The 17,471-nt window shown below is 44.2% G+C and overlaps 2 protein-coding genes across 8 annotated transcripts in view; one reads left to right on the top strand and one right to left on the bottom strand.

The window, feature by feature from the left end:
• LOC118231489 (homeobox protein DBX2-like) overlaps positions 1-17,471 on the bottom strand; it is a 94,569-nt gene that overhangs the window by 3,316 nt on the left and 73,782 nt on the right. For 2 of the 7 annotated variants that reach the window (XM_035425305.1, XM_035425304.1), the window contains exons 5-8: positions 6,191-6,253; positions 4,592-4,943; positions 2,900-2,992; positions 12-196 (exon numbers count right to left, since the gene is read on the bottom strand). In XM_035425305.1, the coding sequence (XP_035281196.1) occupies positions 12-196; positions 2,900-2,992; positions 4,592-4,943; positions 6,191-6,253 (693 nt within the window). Of the gene's footprint in view, positions 1-11; positions 197-2,899; positions 2,993-4,591; positions 4,944-6,190; positions 6,306-11,665; positions 12,059-17,471 lie in introns of those variants that run through there. The other 5 variants (XM_035425306.1, XM_035425307.1, XM_035425310.1 and 2 more) reach the window with 5 other exon arrangements.
• The window catches only part of LOC118231486 (NUAK family SNF1-like kinase 1), a 27,321-nt gene continuing 23,896 nt past the window's right edge, over positions 14,047-17,471 (top strand). The window contains exon 1 of the mRNA XM_035425301.1: positions 14,047-15,854. Within this exon, the coding sequence (XP_035281192.1) occupies positions 15,522-15,854 (333 nt within the window). The 5' untranslated portion in view covers positions 14,047-15,521. The remainder of the gene's footprint in view (positions 15,855-17,471) is intronic.

The following is a 17,471-nucleotide window of genomic DNA, read 5'->3' as shown; positions in this document are numbered from 1 at the left end:
CGAATCTTTACCTGGGACTCTTTCAGCCTCAGGTCAGCCGCCAGCTTGTTCCTGTCGGCCTTGCCGATGTACTTCTGCTTCCGGAAGGTTCTCTCCAGCTCCTTCCTCTGCTCCTCGGAGAAGACGGCCCGCCTCAGGATGCCCTTCCGTGACCTGGGGCCAGAATCTGGGGGCCAAAGCGCCAGGCTTGATCCTTCTGTGGGTGCATCATCATCATCACCATCATTGTCACTGTTATCATTGTCATTATCATCATCGCCGTCATCATCTTCATCATCATAGTTCTTACTGTCATATCTTCATCATCATAATCCCTATCATCATCTTAATAACATAAACTTTTTTTAAAAGAATGCAAAGTAAAAATGTGTAATAAATTTAATCAAATAAAATATATCGAAATTATATGTGAAAAGAACGTTAAAGTAAAGGCTCACTTAAGCCTTTTCACTTTTGTACGTTGTGAGTTTGAGGAAGTTGTGGAAGAGCCAGGAAACTTGTGACACTGCAGTGAAAGCACTTATCACAATGAAGCAAAAAAAAAAGCACAAATTGGGTCTGTTGAATGGCCCCCTTCCTCTAATGGAAAGAAAAGGAACTTTTAACCTTGTGGAGAGCGTTCCCGGAGAGCCCCGAGCCACAGGTGCACACGGCTAACAAAAGTCAAGTGGGACCGTTTAACGAGCCCATTGACGAGGGACCTTTTTAAAAATCTGTCCGACAAATCTGTGAGGGGAGCAGCACACAGACCACCTGGAAGGAGCGAATAAGATGGTTAGTCACGCTCCCCGAATCCCTCTCCTCCATTTTCACTGCCAGGAGACCTTCTTCTTCAACGGCAAATTAACAGGTCACTGCCCCCCTCCCCCCCCCCCCCCCCCCAAAAAAAAAACTAGAACAGGAGACGAGGGCTGTTGGAGGGGGAAAGCATATCTTAGCCGCCCACACTGCTTGAATGTAAAGCAGGGCTGACAAAAGGAGCGGCTTCATTCATTGGCCGCTCCCTGCTCCCCGCTCCCTGGACCCTTTCATTGGCAGGTAGGGCCTGGCCGGGTGGGTGGGTGTATGGGAAGATGATCTGTTAGGAGTCTATAAAAGTCTGCCTGCTTTATGCCGCAGTCAAGGGTCCTTCAATGGCCTGGAAGAAAGATGACAGACAGGAGAATGGAAGGAGGCAGAGAGCCCTGAATTTGGAACGCACAAAAGGGGGCGAGGGGGGGCTGTTTGTGGTTTGGGGTTTGAGGGGGTGGCGGGTTTCTGAAGCCTGCAGAGGAACGTCTCCGCCGTAGTTCATTGCTGGGGTGAAAAATGGCCGTGAGGTCGCGTGTGGTGGAGGGGACTGAAAGGTGCGATTGGTCACGGGTGGAAGGGGGGCGGGGCCGGTGTCCTATATTGTTGGACACCCCCCTCGGTCTCTGTGGGAAAGTGTCAGCTGGCTGAGGGGTCTTTAGGGTTTCCCGAAAGGTAGGAGGGTGGTTGGGGGGGGGGGGGGGGTGTTGGGTTTGCATGAGGCTTTCCAAAGTGCCAGAACTTTGCTGCCTCACTTGTCAAGATCGAGTAGGCTTGCCCCCACCCCCCTCCAAACCCCCCTGGCCACTACCAAAAAAAAAAAAACTAGATTCAGGAGAAGAAGACAAACAGCCTCCATCACGGTCCCATTCGCAACCTAAATAACCAGCTGCAATTATTAAAATTAGATGCCACGCTTGCCACTTAGCAGAATAAAAAATTGATCAAAAAGATTAGCGTGGAGAGGAGTAGCTGACACTTCTTTTTAAGCCGCCTGAAAGCCCCGAATGTTATCGGTTAATCCGATGAACTGGCAGCTCGGTCACAGCGCATGTACTGTATGGAGCAGCGTGTGGGTGGACTGCGTGCCTGCGTGTCCACGTTCACACTCTTCATTAGACACGGTTAGCATAACCCTCCAGCGTATTAAAACGTTAGCATCGACACATCTGGACAGAATGGCGGGCCTATCGTTTTTTTTTTTTTTGCGCATTAGATTTCACGCATGTGGGTGGGCGGTTTAATAGAAAAGGTATTTCAGTTCATTTTTAACTGACTGTGAAACATGAGTGGTTGACACCTCCACCGAACTCGACAAAAAACCGGCCTGTGACTACAGATGAGAATTAACCTCTGAGCTGAAATGTACAGAATGCACCAACATCCACTTAGAAAACTGTGCGCCGACAAATAAGTAAATAAAAAAGTTAATTACATTAACATGGGTTTGAGCTCTGTCACACACGTTACTTGACACACACTTGGGTGAAATAAATTATGTGAATACTTCAGCCCTTTAGACACCAGTAAAACTATTGCAGATTGCTCACAGTTCTAAAACAAACGTCTATTTTAAATGGGACAAAATTGTTCTTTCATTCTGGTTAGTAACAATATGTTGAAAAATTGCCTTAATTTTTATTTTATTTTTCACCAGCCTATGAAGAGTTGAAGTACGTCAAATTCACGTAAACCAGGTTTTTCAAATGTAAATTGGTAATGAACTGAAGAGATGGTGCGTTAAGGATGTCCTGAACAGATGGCGACTGCTCCTCCAGAGTGGACTTGATAAAATATTCTCAACAGAAGCAAAACGGGTTCTGAATAGGTCGTGAGCATTCCTCAATGGCCGATGGAGTGAGATATTCCGACTAAAAGCGGTAGATGACGGAGCTGCGGTGTCATAATAAAAGCCCCCCCCCTCCCCAACCCCACCTCCTGTTTCAACGTGATAAATCACAGTCAAAAGGAGGACCTTTTATTGAATAATGAGGTCTCGGGCGGTGGCATAGGTAATTAGTTTCTTCAGAATCACGCACAGAGGCCCCTGCCGTTCGGCGTTTAGAGGTGACCTCGGGCATCGCCGACGAAACGGAAAACGGAAACTTACTGGGAAAAGCGGCGGGGGGCGCGGGGAACGGTCCCGGACCGCCGCAGAACGTCAGGAACGCTGGCGGGGGCCGCGAGGAAAGTGTGGGAAAACCTGGGAATAGAGAATGATCCGATCAGGCGGCACGGAACGACATTAACGTCCTTCACGTATGCACGGCCAAAAATTCACCAAAAATTATTTCACTACAAAACAGAAAATAATAAGATAAAAGGCACAGAAACATTTATCAGTTAAATGGTTTGGGGGTTAGTTCCATCTCAATTCATTAAATACAGGAAATTAATTGCAATGAAATTCCTGAACTGGACAAATTCCCCATATTTTCTGTGAGGAATTTTCCGTTATTGAATTTAAGGAATTGACCTCCAACTCTAATCTCAAGTCCAATCAAATCGGTTGGTTTGCAGGTGGCAAAGAGTGTGTGAATGAAAAGAGGAGAGATATCTGTACTGCATATGAAAATATTTCAGACACATACTTGAAAGTTTGTCACTTCTCACCTCTGTGCTAATCCTCTATATTCATTTGTGAGCTTTTTAGGTACCTCACCTGGACCTACCATAGAAGCTCAAGAGATCTACTTTGATTCCGCAAATACTTTCACTCTGTAAGCTGAGGACAGAGACTGAATTCCCAACCAATTTGTGCTCAAAATAAAATCCCTTATCTGTAAGTACCGCCATATAGTGAAATAGCACAGTTCTAGTTTCTCAGAGTCTGTATTTTCATTAATTTAAAGCGACAGAGAATATATTTTTGACCTCTGGTACTTTATCATTTTGAAGAGCAGATTTGTTGCATGTTATTCTTTTGACGGCAAGACATTCATTATTCCCTGTTATTGGATTATTGGTTCATTTATGAATTATGAGGTTGAAGGTACACATTGTTTCATGGAAGATTCATTTTCATTCCATAATTATATTGGTCACGCAGGTGCACATGCCCAGATTTAGAGCCACTAAATTTAATGAGTGAAACGAGCACTTTCAATGGTCTCTGGACACGGCAATGAAACATCATCATCAATATTGTAAAATTAGAAATGTGTCCTGTAACCAATATGGAACTGAGCGAGCACAAATCTGAGAAATATTCTTCTGTATAAACTGTTTGAAATGCCATGAAAAAAATTAAGTATAATCACTGCAAACACACGTCCTATAAATTTCATAAAGAGTGAACAGTGAAAGCCTTGTATAATGCAAAATTAATTATAAATGAGCATTGTATGATGATATGTTCAAACGTTATTGTTTATGTCAGTGGAAATTGTGTTCATTTATGTAGTTTAAACAGCAGTGCATGTGATGTACTGTCTATTTCTACAACCCACTGTTAAAATACCATAATTTTTATATGAGGACTTACCATGAGGATTCATATAAACACACTCACCCAAATTTTCAAAGTCAATATATATTATAGAAAAATATATTAAAACATTTTTAAGAGCAAAGCAACACAAATATAGAAATAAATTTAATTCTACTTAAAATATTCTTGACCAAGAATTTTATATGAGGAGGGATGAATCCCTTGTGGATATCTATGTATAATGCATTATGCATTAATTAAAGTGCTGCTTTGATAAAGCACGTGAAACTTTTAGATTTCTGCATTTAAGGGCAGTTCTCATGCAGAAGAATAAGTCCCAGAGGTCAGACCCTGGGACAGTATGTGCCTTACCTGTATAAGACTGGGGGACGAAACCTTTCGCGTGGACAGACCTCCAGTGTTTCGGGGTACCCTGTTGAGACCCCACTCCGGCTCTCCATTCCCCTCCCGCGGGCCCGCCGGTCCGTGGGGGCGAGGACGCCCTGGGCGGGGGGTTCCCGGGTCCCGGGGGTTCTGGGGGGGGTCCCCGAGTTCCCAGCAGGTTGTCGATGAGGAAGCTCTTCCCCGAGGACCCGAAGCCGGGGCACTGGGCGGGGCGGCCCTCTGCGCCCCTCTTCACGCTCCGCGCCGGGTTCATTCTGCCGAGAGCGGAAACGCCAAAGCCGCCGCTGCCGCCGTCCGCCGTCCTCCTCTCCCGTCTGCTCTGGAGCCACAGGAAGGAGAGGAAACGCACTTTAAGTTGGGCGACGAGGGGGCAAAACTTTCACGGAATCTCAGAAAACAAAGATTCGGGTTTCTTCCCCTTTTTGGTTTGCAGTGTCGCTGGCAGCCCCGCGATTGGCTGAGGGGCTCTAGTGTGATTGCCCATTCAGACGAGCCGATGGCCTTTCTGACAGGCTGAGAGGGGTGGACCCGACTCATTCATTATGTCAGTTTGTCCATAAAATGACAGAGACCGGAGACAATAGGCCGCTGGCCGAAGTTTAATTTGTGGACCAAACAGACTGCTGCAGTTAATGGTTCTCTCTCTTTTCTGGGGGTTTTTTTAATTCTTTTTTTTTGGCAAGTTGAGATACAGACACTGCTGCTCTAGTGTGTGTCAGATTTGAAAAATTCCTTTTCTTGCACTTTCTTTCAAAATTAATTTATATCCATGTCTGTGTGTGTACTTTTCCAAAGAGAGACAGAGTACAAACCCACTTGCTCACATACAACCTGTTATAAAAAATATATATATAGCATGTGCATGTGAACACATTTCTCACACACTTTTTCTCTCTGTCTCTGTGAAAGCATCATGCCTTAAAGGTACAAGTTTGTTTCACACTATTGCATGGGCTACTGTCTGTTCTTATGTCAGTCATCTGTGATACATTTGCAGGGAATGTTCCATGACTACACAGCTATCAGCATATTTACCAGGGCCCCTGGGGACCGAGGAGGGCCACTCTGTCTGTCACTCAACTAGAACTGTCACCCTGCAGCACAACCGACAGGTACTTCCTGTGTTTGAGGGAATGATCCGGAAAATGGTTGTCATTCAGGACTTCCGAGTGACATCCAGCTGTCAGGCGTTGGGGTACCTGGAGTGATGCTAATTTATACACAGGTTTCTAAAAAACTGGACCTGCCCATGGGGGCTTAGGGTTTTGGGGGTAAAGTTACGGGAGGGTTAAAGTGTCACTGAAGAATTTGTCCTGGGCAGGAGTTACAGAACCCATGCCCATGTGGGGGGGCAGAGGTTTTGTCAGAATGGATACCCACCCACCCACCCCACACACACCACAGGCTGCTATGATGCTAAAGTGTCCACTTTCCAGCTTTGAACATCGAACAGATGTTCTACACTCCACATAACATCACATGTGTTCCACAAATAAGAACAGATGCCAACATTAAGTGCTTCTATTTTTGTGGGGACCTACAGTTTCCGGTCATTTTTTTACTCACCTTTTTTTTTGCAAACCTGCCCAGCTGACACTTTACCGCCATGTTAGCGTCACACACCGACACCTGCAGCGGGAAGATGAACGCATCACGCAAGTAAGGGCCGTCGTTTCCGCACCTGTTAAAAGCACACAGTTATTAATTCATTCATTCATTCGTTCATTCAACACCGCAGGCTCCCATTCTCGATTTTGCAGTTTAATATCCATGTCCGATGTGGCCGTGGCAACGGCGTGACATAATCAGGCGGGAGAAACGCGGTGACACGCAATCCCCGCTACTCCGGGTCGGCTCCAGCTAACGATCCCTTGATTAATAACCGGGTGGTGTTTAGGAGGGGGGGGGCAGGGGGGTGGGGGGGGTGCCAGAACAGGCTGATTAAAATGCCCCTGTGGTGGCAAACAGTAAACAAGCATGTCCGGCGGGGGGGTGGGGTTCGGGGGAACAAAACCCTCCACGCTGGGCATGGAAATCGGCGCACACAGACCCGGCCTTTGTCTGGTTGCCGCGGAGCCAAAGGTGGCTTGTAATAAGATCCGAGGTTTCCCTCCGTCGCGGTCGGGAAAAACCGTGTCGAAGCCGGTCCTTCGTCCTCTCCTTCCTGTTCTCTTCTCTGTACGTGTAATGGCCGACTGTCTCCTTCCAGCGGGCCACTGTGCGTGTGTGTGTGTTTGTGTACTGTATGTATGTGTGAGTGTGTGTTTATTGTATGCGTGCGTGTGTGTATGTGTGTGTGTCTTTTTATGTCACGTGGGGAAATTGATAAACGAGAACAGGAAAAAGAGGGAGATGGCCAGAGAGGGCAGAGAGAAGCTGTTCGTCGGTCTGGCTGTCTGGCTGTCTGTCTGCGTGTCTGTGTGTGTACAAGGCCTGTTTTACACACGCATCAAAGTCCAAAGCAGTTCACTCTGGCTAGACCACATACACTGAAAAGGCTCCTGTTACAAAACACAAAACAGCTCCAAATGTGCCCACAGTCAAAATGGTGGACTTGTAGGCTGCTTTGCAGGGGGCACTGAGGAATAAACCATACAAAAAAGAGGTGAGCAAATCCTATTACATATGAGATACATACATGCAAACACATATTTCAGATGATTTCAGATGCATGCATTTTACATACTGTGAACACCTCACTGCAAGGTCCTCTTCCACAGTCTACCTTCACGGCTGGTTCTAACTTTTAATTTGCAGAATTTGTATTACTGTTGTGATGTTTTGTGGCCTTGTGTGTCCAGTGTAAGTGTATTCCACAAAATTTCACAACTCTTCAGCCTGCTGCTACAATTTCCACTTGGCAATAAAACTAAAACTTTGATTGTTTTCTTTCTTTAAATAATTGCAAATTGTGTTTTTCCATGAAGAATTTCAGTGGGAGAACCTGGGTCGTTTTTGACATAAGCCATACAAATACCACATTTTTCAGACAAATTTCATTTGGGAAAATGAAGCATAATTCCACAGAACTTCATAGCAAGGATAATAAAGTGTTTAATATTCATGATTAACCCAAAAATAATGTATGACATCAGTGCATTCCATGCTAATTAATTCTAAATGACTGGCTCATTGTGGAGAAATTGCACCCATACATAAACCCAGATTCCATACCTAGCTCTAAACTGAATGTTACAGCTGGATTTTTTTAGATGTCTTTTCCTGCTCAACTTATTATTATTATTACTATTGAACAAAAGATGCAATAATATAAAGTTAAGGTTCCGCTGAAATCCGCCACTCAATAAAGCGAACCCCACAAAGAGCCTGTGTTTCAGCAGAGGTCAGAGAGACACAGAGTAATGGCAGAATAGCCGACTCGATTGATATTCCACTGCTTCCACTTCATATTGTGCATGGTCAGCCAGTCTTCATGAATTAAAGGACAATGAATCCCCTCCCACCCACCCACCCTCACACACACACACACACACACACACACACACAGACGCACACACACACACACACACACTAAACGGTCACTCCGCGCGGGGCCGCGCTTCGGAGTGGAAGTTTTTTTCTAGCGCGGCGACTCGCGATTGTGTTTCTATAGAGTTCTAATGAGCTTCTGTGATGAGCGTGAATGCGGGGGCCATTCACACTCTGTCACCAGAGGCCGAACTTTACACACATTCAGCTCCCCGGTCACAAAGGCCAGAAAGGCAGCAGGATCGACGCTAAAAGCTAAAAGCTAAAGCGCGCTACATTAGCATGACAGTGACACAGAGTCATCTGCGGGGCCCTCAGCGCGGAGACAAAAGCGATAAAGGGGGGGGAAAAAATGTTCTCGCTTTAAACAAATCCTCCACGACGCCTCAAAGGGCTTTAATAGGCATTTTTGCGGACAATCTTGAACCTTTTTGCTTTCTTATTTATTCATTAGGGTTAATCTTACGGGAATTGTGCTCTTATCTGTACTAATTTATACAAAATAACACTCTGTGAAATTGGCATACCAGTTGAGTGTTATGTTTTAGATGTTTATGAATGATAATTTTCCCATGGCAAACATATTCCAAACTTCACAGTTTGTTTTACAGATGAATTAATATTCATAATAAAGGTGGCCAAACAAAAAACAAGTGGTGGTGAAACATAACTCCAACATTATACTCCAAGTGCAAATGCCTTACAAATAAGAAATATAAATATATCATATTTGTCAAGTCAGGTTTATTTCTTAAACACATTTAAAAGGACTACTGTCAACCAAAGTGCAATGCCTTCATGAGTGTGGAAAACAGTGGATACTTTTCTTTTTTTTTTTTTTTTTTTTTACAAAACACAAAAACAAGGTCAAACCTTAATTGGAATTTAAAGCTAGTAAAGCTAGATGGTAGATGAGATGAGATTAAATGTAATATCTGAAAATATTAAGTAAAAAAACACGAAAAACAAATCCTGCTGCAAAATCTCCACTCAATTAAAAGCAAAACGGCTGCAATACAGCCACAACACGGCCTTGGTATCTGACCCACACAGCCACCTAGTGGCGACTCGCGGAATGTAAGTGCGCGCAGACACGCACGGGAAAAAAGTTCCCACATGAAGTGAAGAAACTTGGTTTCCATATTCCATATTTACCGGCATTATGGGAAAGTTTAAAGGTTTTTTTTCTCATATTTTTCCCCATGTTTTCTTTACTTAAGCAGGGAATTTTAGAGTTTTAGTAAAAGAAAATAAGAAAAAAAAATAACGGGCCTTTTCGTTCAGCTCCAAAAAAAATGAAACAAGATTCATACTCACATACAGAAATTAAGATTAAGATTACGTTTCTGGAGACATAGGCATATCCAATTCAGTCTGTTGGCTTCATAAAAAGATTCCATTAAATAGTAGTTTTTGTGATGCACTAGATGGCAGTGCTGTTCAAGATACAACACTGTCTGGTTGCGTGTGTGGCGTGTGTGTGCGTGCGAGTGTGTGAAAGAGAGAGAGAGAGAGAGAGAGACAGATGGGGGGGGAACCTAGTTATTATAAGCTTCAAATATGGATGCTGCACTTGAGGGCATAGCTCAGCCAAATATGTTAATAAACATACCCACTAATCTGGTGCAAAACATGCAAAATGACCCAATTAAACCACACTACCAAGAGTAAAACAGGTAGGAAGCCAACGGGCTAAAGTGAGTTACATTACATTACATTACAGGCATTTAGCAGATGCTGTTATCCAGAGCGACGTACACAACTTTTACTTAGCATTTTTTTTTTTTTTTTTTTTTTTTTTTTTTACATTGTATCCATTTATACAGCTGGATGTATACTGAAGCAATGCAGGTTAAGTACCATGCTCAAGGGTACAACGGCAGTGTCCTACCCGGGGAATCTAACCTATGACCTTTCGGTTACAAGCCCAGTTCCTTACCCACTGTGCCACACTGCCGCCGGTTGTCCAGTCTTACCAAGCCTGTTAAGAAGCAGCCCAAGCACTTAACGAGCCTGTTCTGCTTTATTTCAACTGAGTAACAATGAGTGGCCCTGAAGCCTCTTTCATAATGAGGAGCGCGCACACACACACACACACTTTCCCTCTCACACACTAACCGGCAGACTCGATCGTTATTTAAACCCGGTATAGCGCCACATAAAGCCAAAGTCAGTCTATCCAGCAGTGCACAAACACCTCTCTCTCTCTCTCTCTCTCTCTCTCTCTCTCTCTCTCTCTCTCTCTCTCTCACACACACACACACACACACACACACACACAAAAGCACAAACACATAAGTAGCCCGTAGCTTCCCACTGAATGTTGTTTTGTGTTTTGTTCACGGGGGGGGTGGGGGGTTCATAACGGGTGCCTTTAAGCACAACTCACACGTCAACAATGGATAAACTTTGGGATGTAAGGCAAGGAAACAGACAGGAAGGAGACGCCGCAGAGGCATCTATTGAGTGACGGACTGAGCGGCAAATCGGTCAGCTGAGCTGCCACGCCCGCCCCCTGCTATTCTGGGCCCCATGTCTCCCCGGCAACAGAAACTGTGGTCCATCTAAACGCCAAGTGAGTGACAGTCCCAAAGTGAACTTTGAGACTTCGTAAGAGCTGCCATCATCCATCACCCAAAGTCAGGGATGGGCTGTATTTCAAATACAACATGTAAATGTGCATTTGCATATATGTAATTCACAAATAATACAGGTTACCCTCCTCTTCGCTTCAGTGGTTCACTGTATATCTTGGTGCCTCCAGCGAACATAACCTACAACTCCACCATTTTGATTTCAGTTTATGGTAACATTTATTTTGGAGACATTTAGCATTTGACATCAAGATGTTTTACTGCATTTGCCCATACCTGTCGAGAGTTAGCTGCTTTGGCTTTGATATTTCGTCCATTAAAGCACAGCTTCTTTCCAGAACACATTGAGCATATTACAACAGGAAAAAGCAGCTTAAATTTGGTATTTTGTTTGTTTGTTTCCAGTTGCAATACTAGGCTCCATCGTGTAGGACATGTTGCATAAGAATGCATTTATACTAAAACAGGGCCTAAAGGTAGCAGAACTGTTGCAAGTATGTCTCTTTACAAATAAATGTTTCTTATTGTGGATATAAAATGTTCCATTGTGTGTTAGCTCAGTTGGTCTTGAAGCAGTTATTCTGAATGTCTGCTTCCAGTTACTCCAGGGCTTTCTGAATACCTGAATAAAATGTCACAAAGAACCCGTTGTTCCTGACAAAATTTGTTTACGTACGAGTGCATGACATAAATGACAAGTTTATGAATAATTCATTTTATAAAACTTATTTGAAAGTTTTCCAGCTCCCGCTTTCACAACGTTCATCTGTTTTAAATTATAAGCTAACTAGGCCGCCATCTCTCCCTGACATCCCATATTGAATTACGCATACAGCGTTGTATACTGTCGATGCAGCGCCGCAGTGAAACAGCGTGATTTCAGGTTTCAGATTGCTACCCAGTGCATTCAAATTAAGAGCAGCGTATTCTGCCACCGACCCTCCAGAATCTTACGCACCTCACTCGGTATGACGCAGAAAAGCAGCGGCAGACGTCCAGGGCCCGCCGCAATGTCAGGTCGCGGTGACACGGGGTGGTTTCGGTCGCCGGTTAATTGCCGTTATTTTCCTACCGCTAAAATGTTCCGACCGCGAGAGCTGTCGGGCTATGGTTACCGTCAAGACGCGGAAGCCTGAAGATCGTTTCCAGGGGCTACGGCTGTGTCCCTTCGGCGGGACGCTCCATGCATGTGGATTAATGATCCAATGACAGCTGAAGCTCCACTATTTTTAAACCTCAGTGCGTATTTCCACAGGTGCTGTCCAGAGGAGAGAAATGCGGTTGCCTGCCAGTGTACTCCTGCAGACTGCCAGTGCACAGCTCTAATGACCGTGGATATGATGGTAGCCAAGAGTCCTTTATTATCTGGGATGTCCCGTATTTTAAACAAAAATGGACTCTGACACAGAGCTAAGGTACAAATTCTGGGGTTGCGGTTTGTTTGCCATGCACCGCAAATGCCATTATTTTGATAAATAAGTAATTGTTTTCATTAAAGAACAAGCCTCAGACCAAATAAAACCAAGCACATTGGTGTGGATCACTGCATTTATTCTCTATTTGGACAAGCGGATGTAGGAAACTCAATTCTGTGTTAGCACTGAGAATATGCTGTAGAAACCAAGCTTTGATGTGGGTTATAACATCAGGGCCACTGCACAGGCCAAACGGCATAACATGAGAACAGAGGGAACATATTTCTTTCGATGGGTGAGTGCGCAGCACAACGATCCGCGTTAATTCAGCTCTAACACAGTTATACGAGTACAAGAGGTGCCAAATATATTCTTTCAGAGTAAAATTTACCCTATCAGAGTAAACAGAGGTTTTGTGCATTGACAGCGTCTGTCTGTGTCTTTCCCCACAGCCCCAAAACCCATATTTTTAATAGGATAAAGTAAAAGACCGGATATGATATGACACAATAGGCCTTACTTGAATTGTGAATAGTAAAAGTCCTTGTGTCTTTTATCATGCTCAGACTACATTGTCCCTTCAATGAGCCCTTGTTCTCCTGCAGCAATTTTGTTTAATATTATTGCTCTATGTCTCCTAAATTCCACTAGAGGGCAGTGTTGGATGGACATTTAAGAATGTTTTACACAAAACATCCTCAAATCATCCTCTTCTTTCCCCGCGGGCGCATCGCCCGGATACAATGACACTGATTACAAATGGGCACTCCACTGACCCATTAAAACATTACCAAACAAAACTGTGTCAGGTGTTATTGCGCTTGATTAAAAAAAAAAAAAAAGTCACAGCTCACTGCTAATTATGGTGTTATTTTAATATCAGTGCCCCCAGCCCCCCAGTCACCACAGGAACAAATAAACAAACAGAGGGAGGCCAAACGACATGGAGGGGAGGACTGGGGGGCCACAAAATGTCTTAAAATAGCACAGACAGTTCTCTGGCTTTGTAGGCTGGTGTTCAGTGCCTCCTGCTGGTGAGAGTCAGCGATTCAGAAGTCCTGGCCTTCACCTCAGTGATGGAGAATGGGGCCGGCGAACCAAAAACACCACCTTCTAACAAAACGTCTGTGCAAATTCCACATTTTAGTTAGTCACATGACCAGCTGAAAACAACAATTTGTTGACCCATAAGGACTGCCTTCACATTTCACCAGCATCTAAATAGTTAAAGTAATCCAGCTAAGTATTTGCCAGAGGTTTGCGTGTAAATATCTACTCCTCACAGATCCAATATTCTGAGGATCGATGCACTCCATCCTCCATGCACCATTAATTCACTGAGCAAAAGCAGGAATACTCCTTGGCACTGATGGATCACTGATTTACCAGCAATTTACAAAGGATGTAGAAAGACCAAAGGTCAATGAAGCCGCTTCACTGGTGATATATCTCTATTCAGACTCATGATGCAACACCATTCTGCTGATATTTGTATGAAAAAAAGGACTAAGCAGAAATAATAACGCAGGTAAATTATGAGCTAAAAAGGCAACACTGATCCTAGATCATTTGCTACTCTGGAATGCTTGAAAATCAAAGGCCTGCATCTAATCATCCATACATCTACATAAATAGCGTTTCCTGAATCCACCGAGCTACATTCTCATTAGCCGGAGCATTTTATGGCGTTCGTGAATACAAGGTGGGGAATTTCCCCAAGGACCAGAAGGGATCATCGACCAGAGGCGAATGGCGGTCTGAGATCTATCGGTTTCCCGTTGTCTTGTCCTGTCCAATAAACTGCGCGCGCGCTCTTGGCGGCACATCTGTTATGCCAATTTTCCGCGCAGCCCGAGTACACGCCTATGGCTATTTCAGTCATAAGTGATCCATTGACTGCAATAGAATTAAAAGTAACGGTGCTCTTCAGACCTCACAGGCGTCCGAAACAGAAACCTGCGGATATATTTATATTTCCTCTCACAAAACTATATTTATTGCACGGTATGCTGGAGCGTACAGGAAATGGCTCCAAAAATAGAAAGCAATTAGATTTATTTTCGCGTTCTTAATCGATGCAATTAAATCTTAAGTGTACTTAATGATATCGAGCATAATCTGTATCCTATTTCTTTGAATGAAACGGTCATTGACTGCAGGTGATTTATTTATACGGCTGGCTCTCTTGCCATTTCCCATGTCTCGCCGGTCGGTCGGTCACTCGGTGCTCATTGTTTAACACTGTTGGGCTCGTCCAGTTCGTCTTTTCTATTTGCTACCTTTTTTTACAGCATATGCCACCGACGGAAGGGAAGAGGGAGAACGCTGCAGCAGAAAAAAGGCAAATGAGAAGTACAAAGACAGGGTGGAGGGGCGGGGTGGTGGTATAACTCCGCCCCCGGTCTCAAGCAGCTCGCATTCCTTATTCGCAACCTTCCAGATTAGAAACCGAGAAAGACAGAAAGAGGGTACAAGGAGAAAGGCGAGCACAATGACTATGGCATTACACAGAACGTCTCAGCTTTTGAAAAACGAACATCGCACACCTCTGAGAGCGCTTTGGGCATGGATCACGGGCACTGTAGTCGTAGTACTGGTCAATGACGTTACACCTGGTCTGGGGACAAAATGAGGGTTATCTACATCCAGAACGCCGGCTTCGTTGCTGCTTTCTCGGGAAGCACTGACGGTGATGGTTCTTCGTTTTATTTTTTGACTTCGTAATATAGGCAGCATTTAACAGAAGACTATAAACACTACCTTGCGTAATTTAGCACGGCCAAGGTCTATTGACCATGCCTCTACGCGAGAAAAGAACGAAGAAAATTATTATATGGTATAGTCAATGTACTTCGAAATATTTTGCATATTTGCGTCTTTGAGATTTTCTAAATATTGTGCATTATCATCCGTAGGATACGCAAGGACGCTTTGTCTAAAATCGAAAGTAGAGATAGATGCTTAGTTGAGGTATTTATTGTGTTAAAGCTAGAACCATAATTAATCATACTTTTTACATTCATCGTAGGTGCTAAACAATTTCATCTCTGAAATATTGATGTGTAAGCAAATAGCGATTAGTCCACTTTTTTTCTTTGTTTCTGCCTTTGAATGCTGGAGCTGACAGTAGCCTACTGTACTGGACACGTTAGGAGTCGCGATACTCCCAGCAAACTAAAATATGACCAGGAGAACAGTGGCCATATGAAATTAATAATGCAATTAAGATCTGAATCGCAGTTCATTTGTTTCTGATCACGCATTGCTCGTCTTAATTTATTTATTTATTTGTTAAGCTATTATTATTATTATTATTATTATTATTATTATTAGTATTATTATTATTATTATTAGGCTACTACTAGTTTTACTACTATTACTACTAGACTACTACTTTTGATGAAATTGGGTAAATACACAGACATAGAGGACGGTCGTGGAAACAGTCAAGGTTGCACTTTTTCCCGCGAGATGGAAACTGACAGCCTTTCACCGCATCGGCTATCCCGTTACGGGACAGAGAAGTCCTGGGGAGACCAGTCGTCTCCGCGGTTACCTGCCGAACGTCCCGCGGCAGAAGCACTGACAGCGTGCGACAGCAGAAGGGGGTCAGGTGTGAAGAAACACCAGCACAAGCACAACCTGAAGCACCGCTACGAGTTACTGGAGACGCTCGGAAGGGGGACGTACGGAAAGGTGAAAAAGGCCATCGAAAGACACTCCGGTAGAGAGGTAAGACACCAGACACTGCAAGACACTCTCCAAGCAGTGACAAATACCAGTGATATGCAAATTTTTTTTTTTTTTTTTTGTATAACAAAGACTACTGCTTTTGGATGTGTCCTGTGATGATTCGCTACGGGTTAAATATGAAGTACAGTCTCAGTATTAAAACCTAAAAAGCCTTCAGTACACGTGCATAACAGTTATGTTTTAACAGAAGGCCTATTGATGAAATACAAAGTTGAATCGACAGGGATTTTTCCTTGTTCACGGTTCCTTCACTGCTAAGGCGTTTAATTCTTTGCACAATGGAGCGTGAATTAAAATGCCAAGCATTCGTGCGCGTGTGTAGAGTCACTTGCAGAGCGAAGTGCTTACTCAAGGGGGAATTCCCGGCGCCCCAGAGGTCCTTGCGGTCTCCGACGGCACGCACTGTCTCTAGCGGTGCCCCGAGCCGGATGCGCAAATCTCGCACTCTGACGCTAAGCCCAGTCACTGACAGGATTGATGGTCCTTAATGACCCCAATGACATGCTTCGTTTCAAAGGTCAAAAGCTTTTCCTAGACGTTTCCGCCCACTTAAACATAGGTTAGCATGAAAGAAAAATAAATTACAAATAATAGTTTGTAATGCCAGATTTTGCGTAGACGTGCATTTTTTGTAAAGGCTAAGTACAAAGTATTATTATTCATATGCAATGTCTGTTTACATAATTAAACGGATACTCTACATATGCAAATGTGTTTAAATGCTTCAATTAGGCTAATTTGCTCCATGCTGCACGGTGTTGGCCACAGTATAGTGGTTTAACACAAATTTTTGACTTATAACGAGATGCACAGACTGAAGTCGACGGGGCTGTTGAGGGAAAGTGAGGCGTCGGTGTTTTGTCCTCGGAGCTGATGGAAACAATGTTAAGGATTCTCTCCTGGCGCCATCGCTCGTGCAATATGCCACGCGCATTTTTTACGACCCTCTCACAATTCCAACTCGGCTTGCTTTTATATTGGGACGGGTCGCGATATCGAATTACGGACATGTGACGGAGGGCAGTGGAAATTATTAATGTCCTGACGGGGCCGTTCTGTTGATGTTCCATCTGGTGCTAAATTTTCCCTGAGTTTGCCGGGGCACATGATGACGACCCCCCCCCCCCCAACCCTACCAACACAAGGTAAATATTGTCATGTGCTGGGTAATTTGACCTTGCTCACCCTTAGCAGGGCAAGAATGTTCCATGTGTGGAATTTTACTCAGAGGAAAGTACCACCTCAGTGTTTCTACTCTGTGTGTTTGGCCTGGCAGCTGCCTGTGAAGGGGACACCCCCCACCCCCCACCCCCCACCCCCCTTCACAACACAGACCCTGGGGGTCTTTAAGATCAGGCCTGATACAGAGCTGATGAATGATGGTGACCCCAGATGGGCTGAACTTCCTGTCCTCCTCATCGGACATTATTTAAGGTCGATGTTCTTTTGCGCGTCATGTCAGGTCATGGACTCACTTGTGCTACTTCTGAGGTTGCCCAAAAACCGTTTTAATCTGCCCAACTAGACGTGAGCAAGAGAGATTCTTGAATTAGGCCATTTTGTGATGACTTGGATGTGGAAATTACGAAGGTCGAG

This window comes from Anguilla anguilla, chromosome 7 (assembly GCF_013347855.1).
Source record: "Anguilla anguilla isolate fAngAng1 chromosome 7, fAngAng1.pri, whole genome shotgun sequence".
Taxonomy (NCBI): domain Eukaryota; kingdom Metazoa; phylum Chordata; class Actinopteri; order Anguilliformes; family Anguillidae; genus Anguilla; species Anguilla anguilla.
This window is presented reverse-complemented; position numbering and strand designations above follow the sequence as displayed.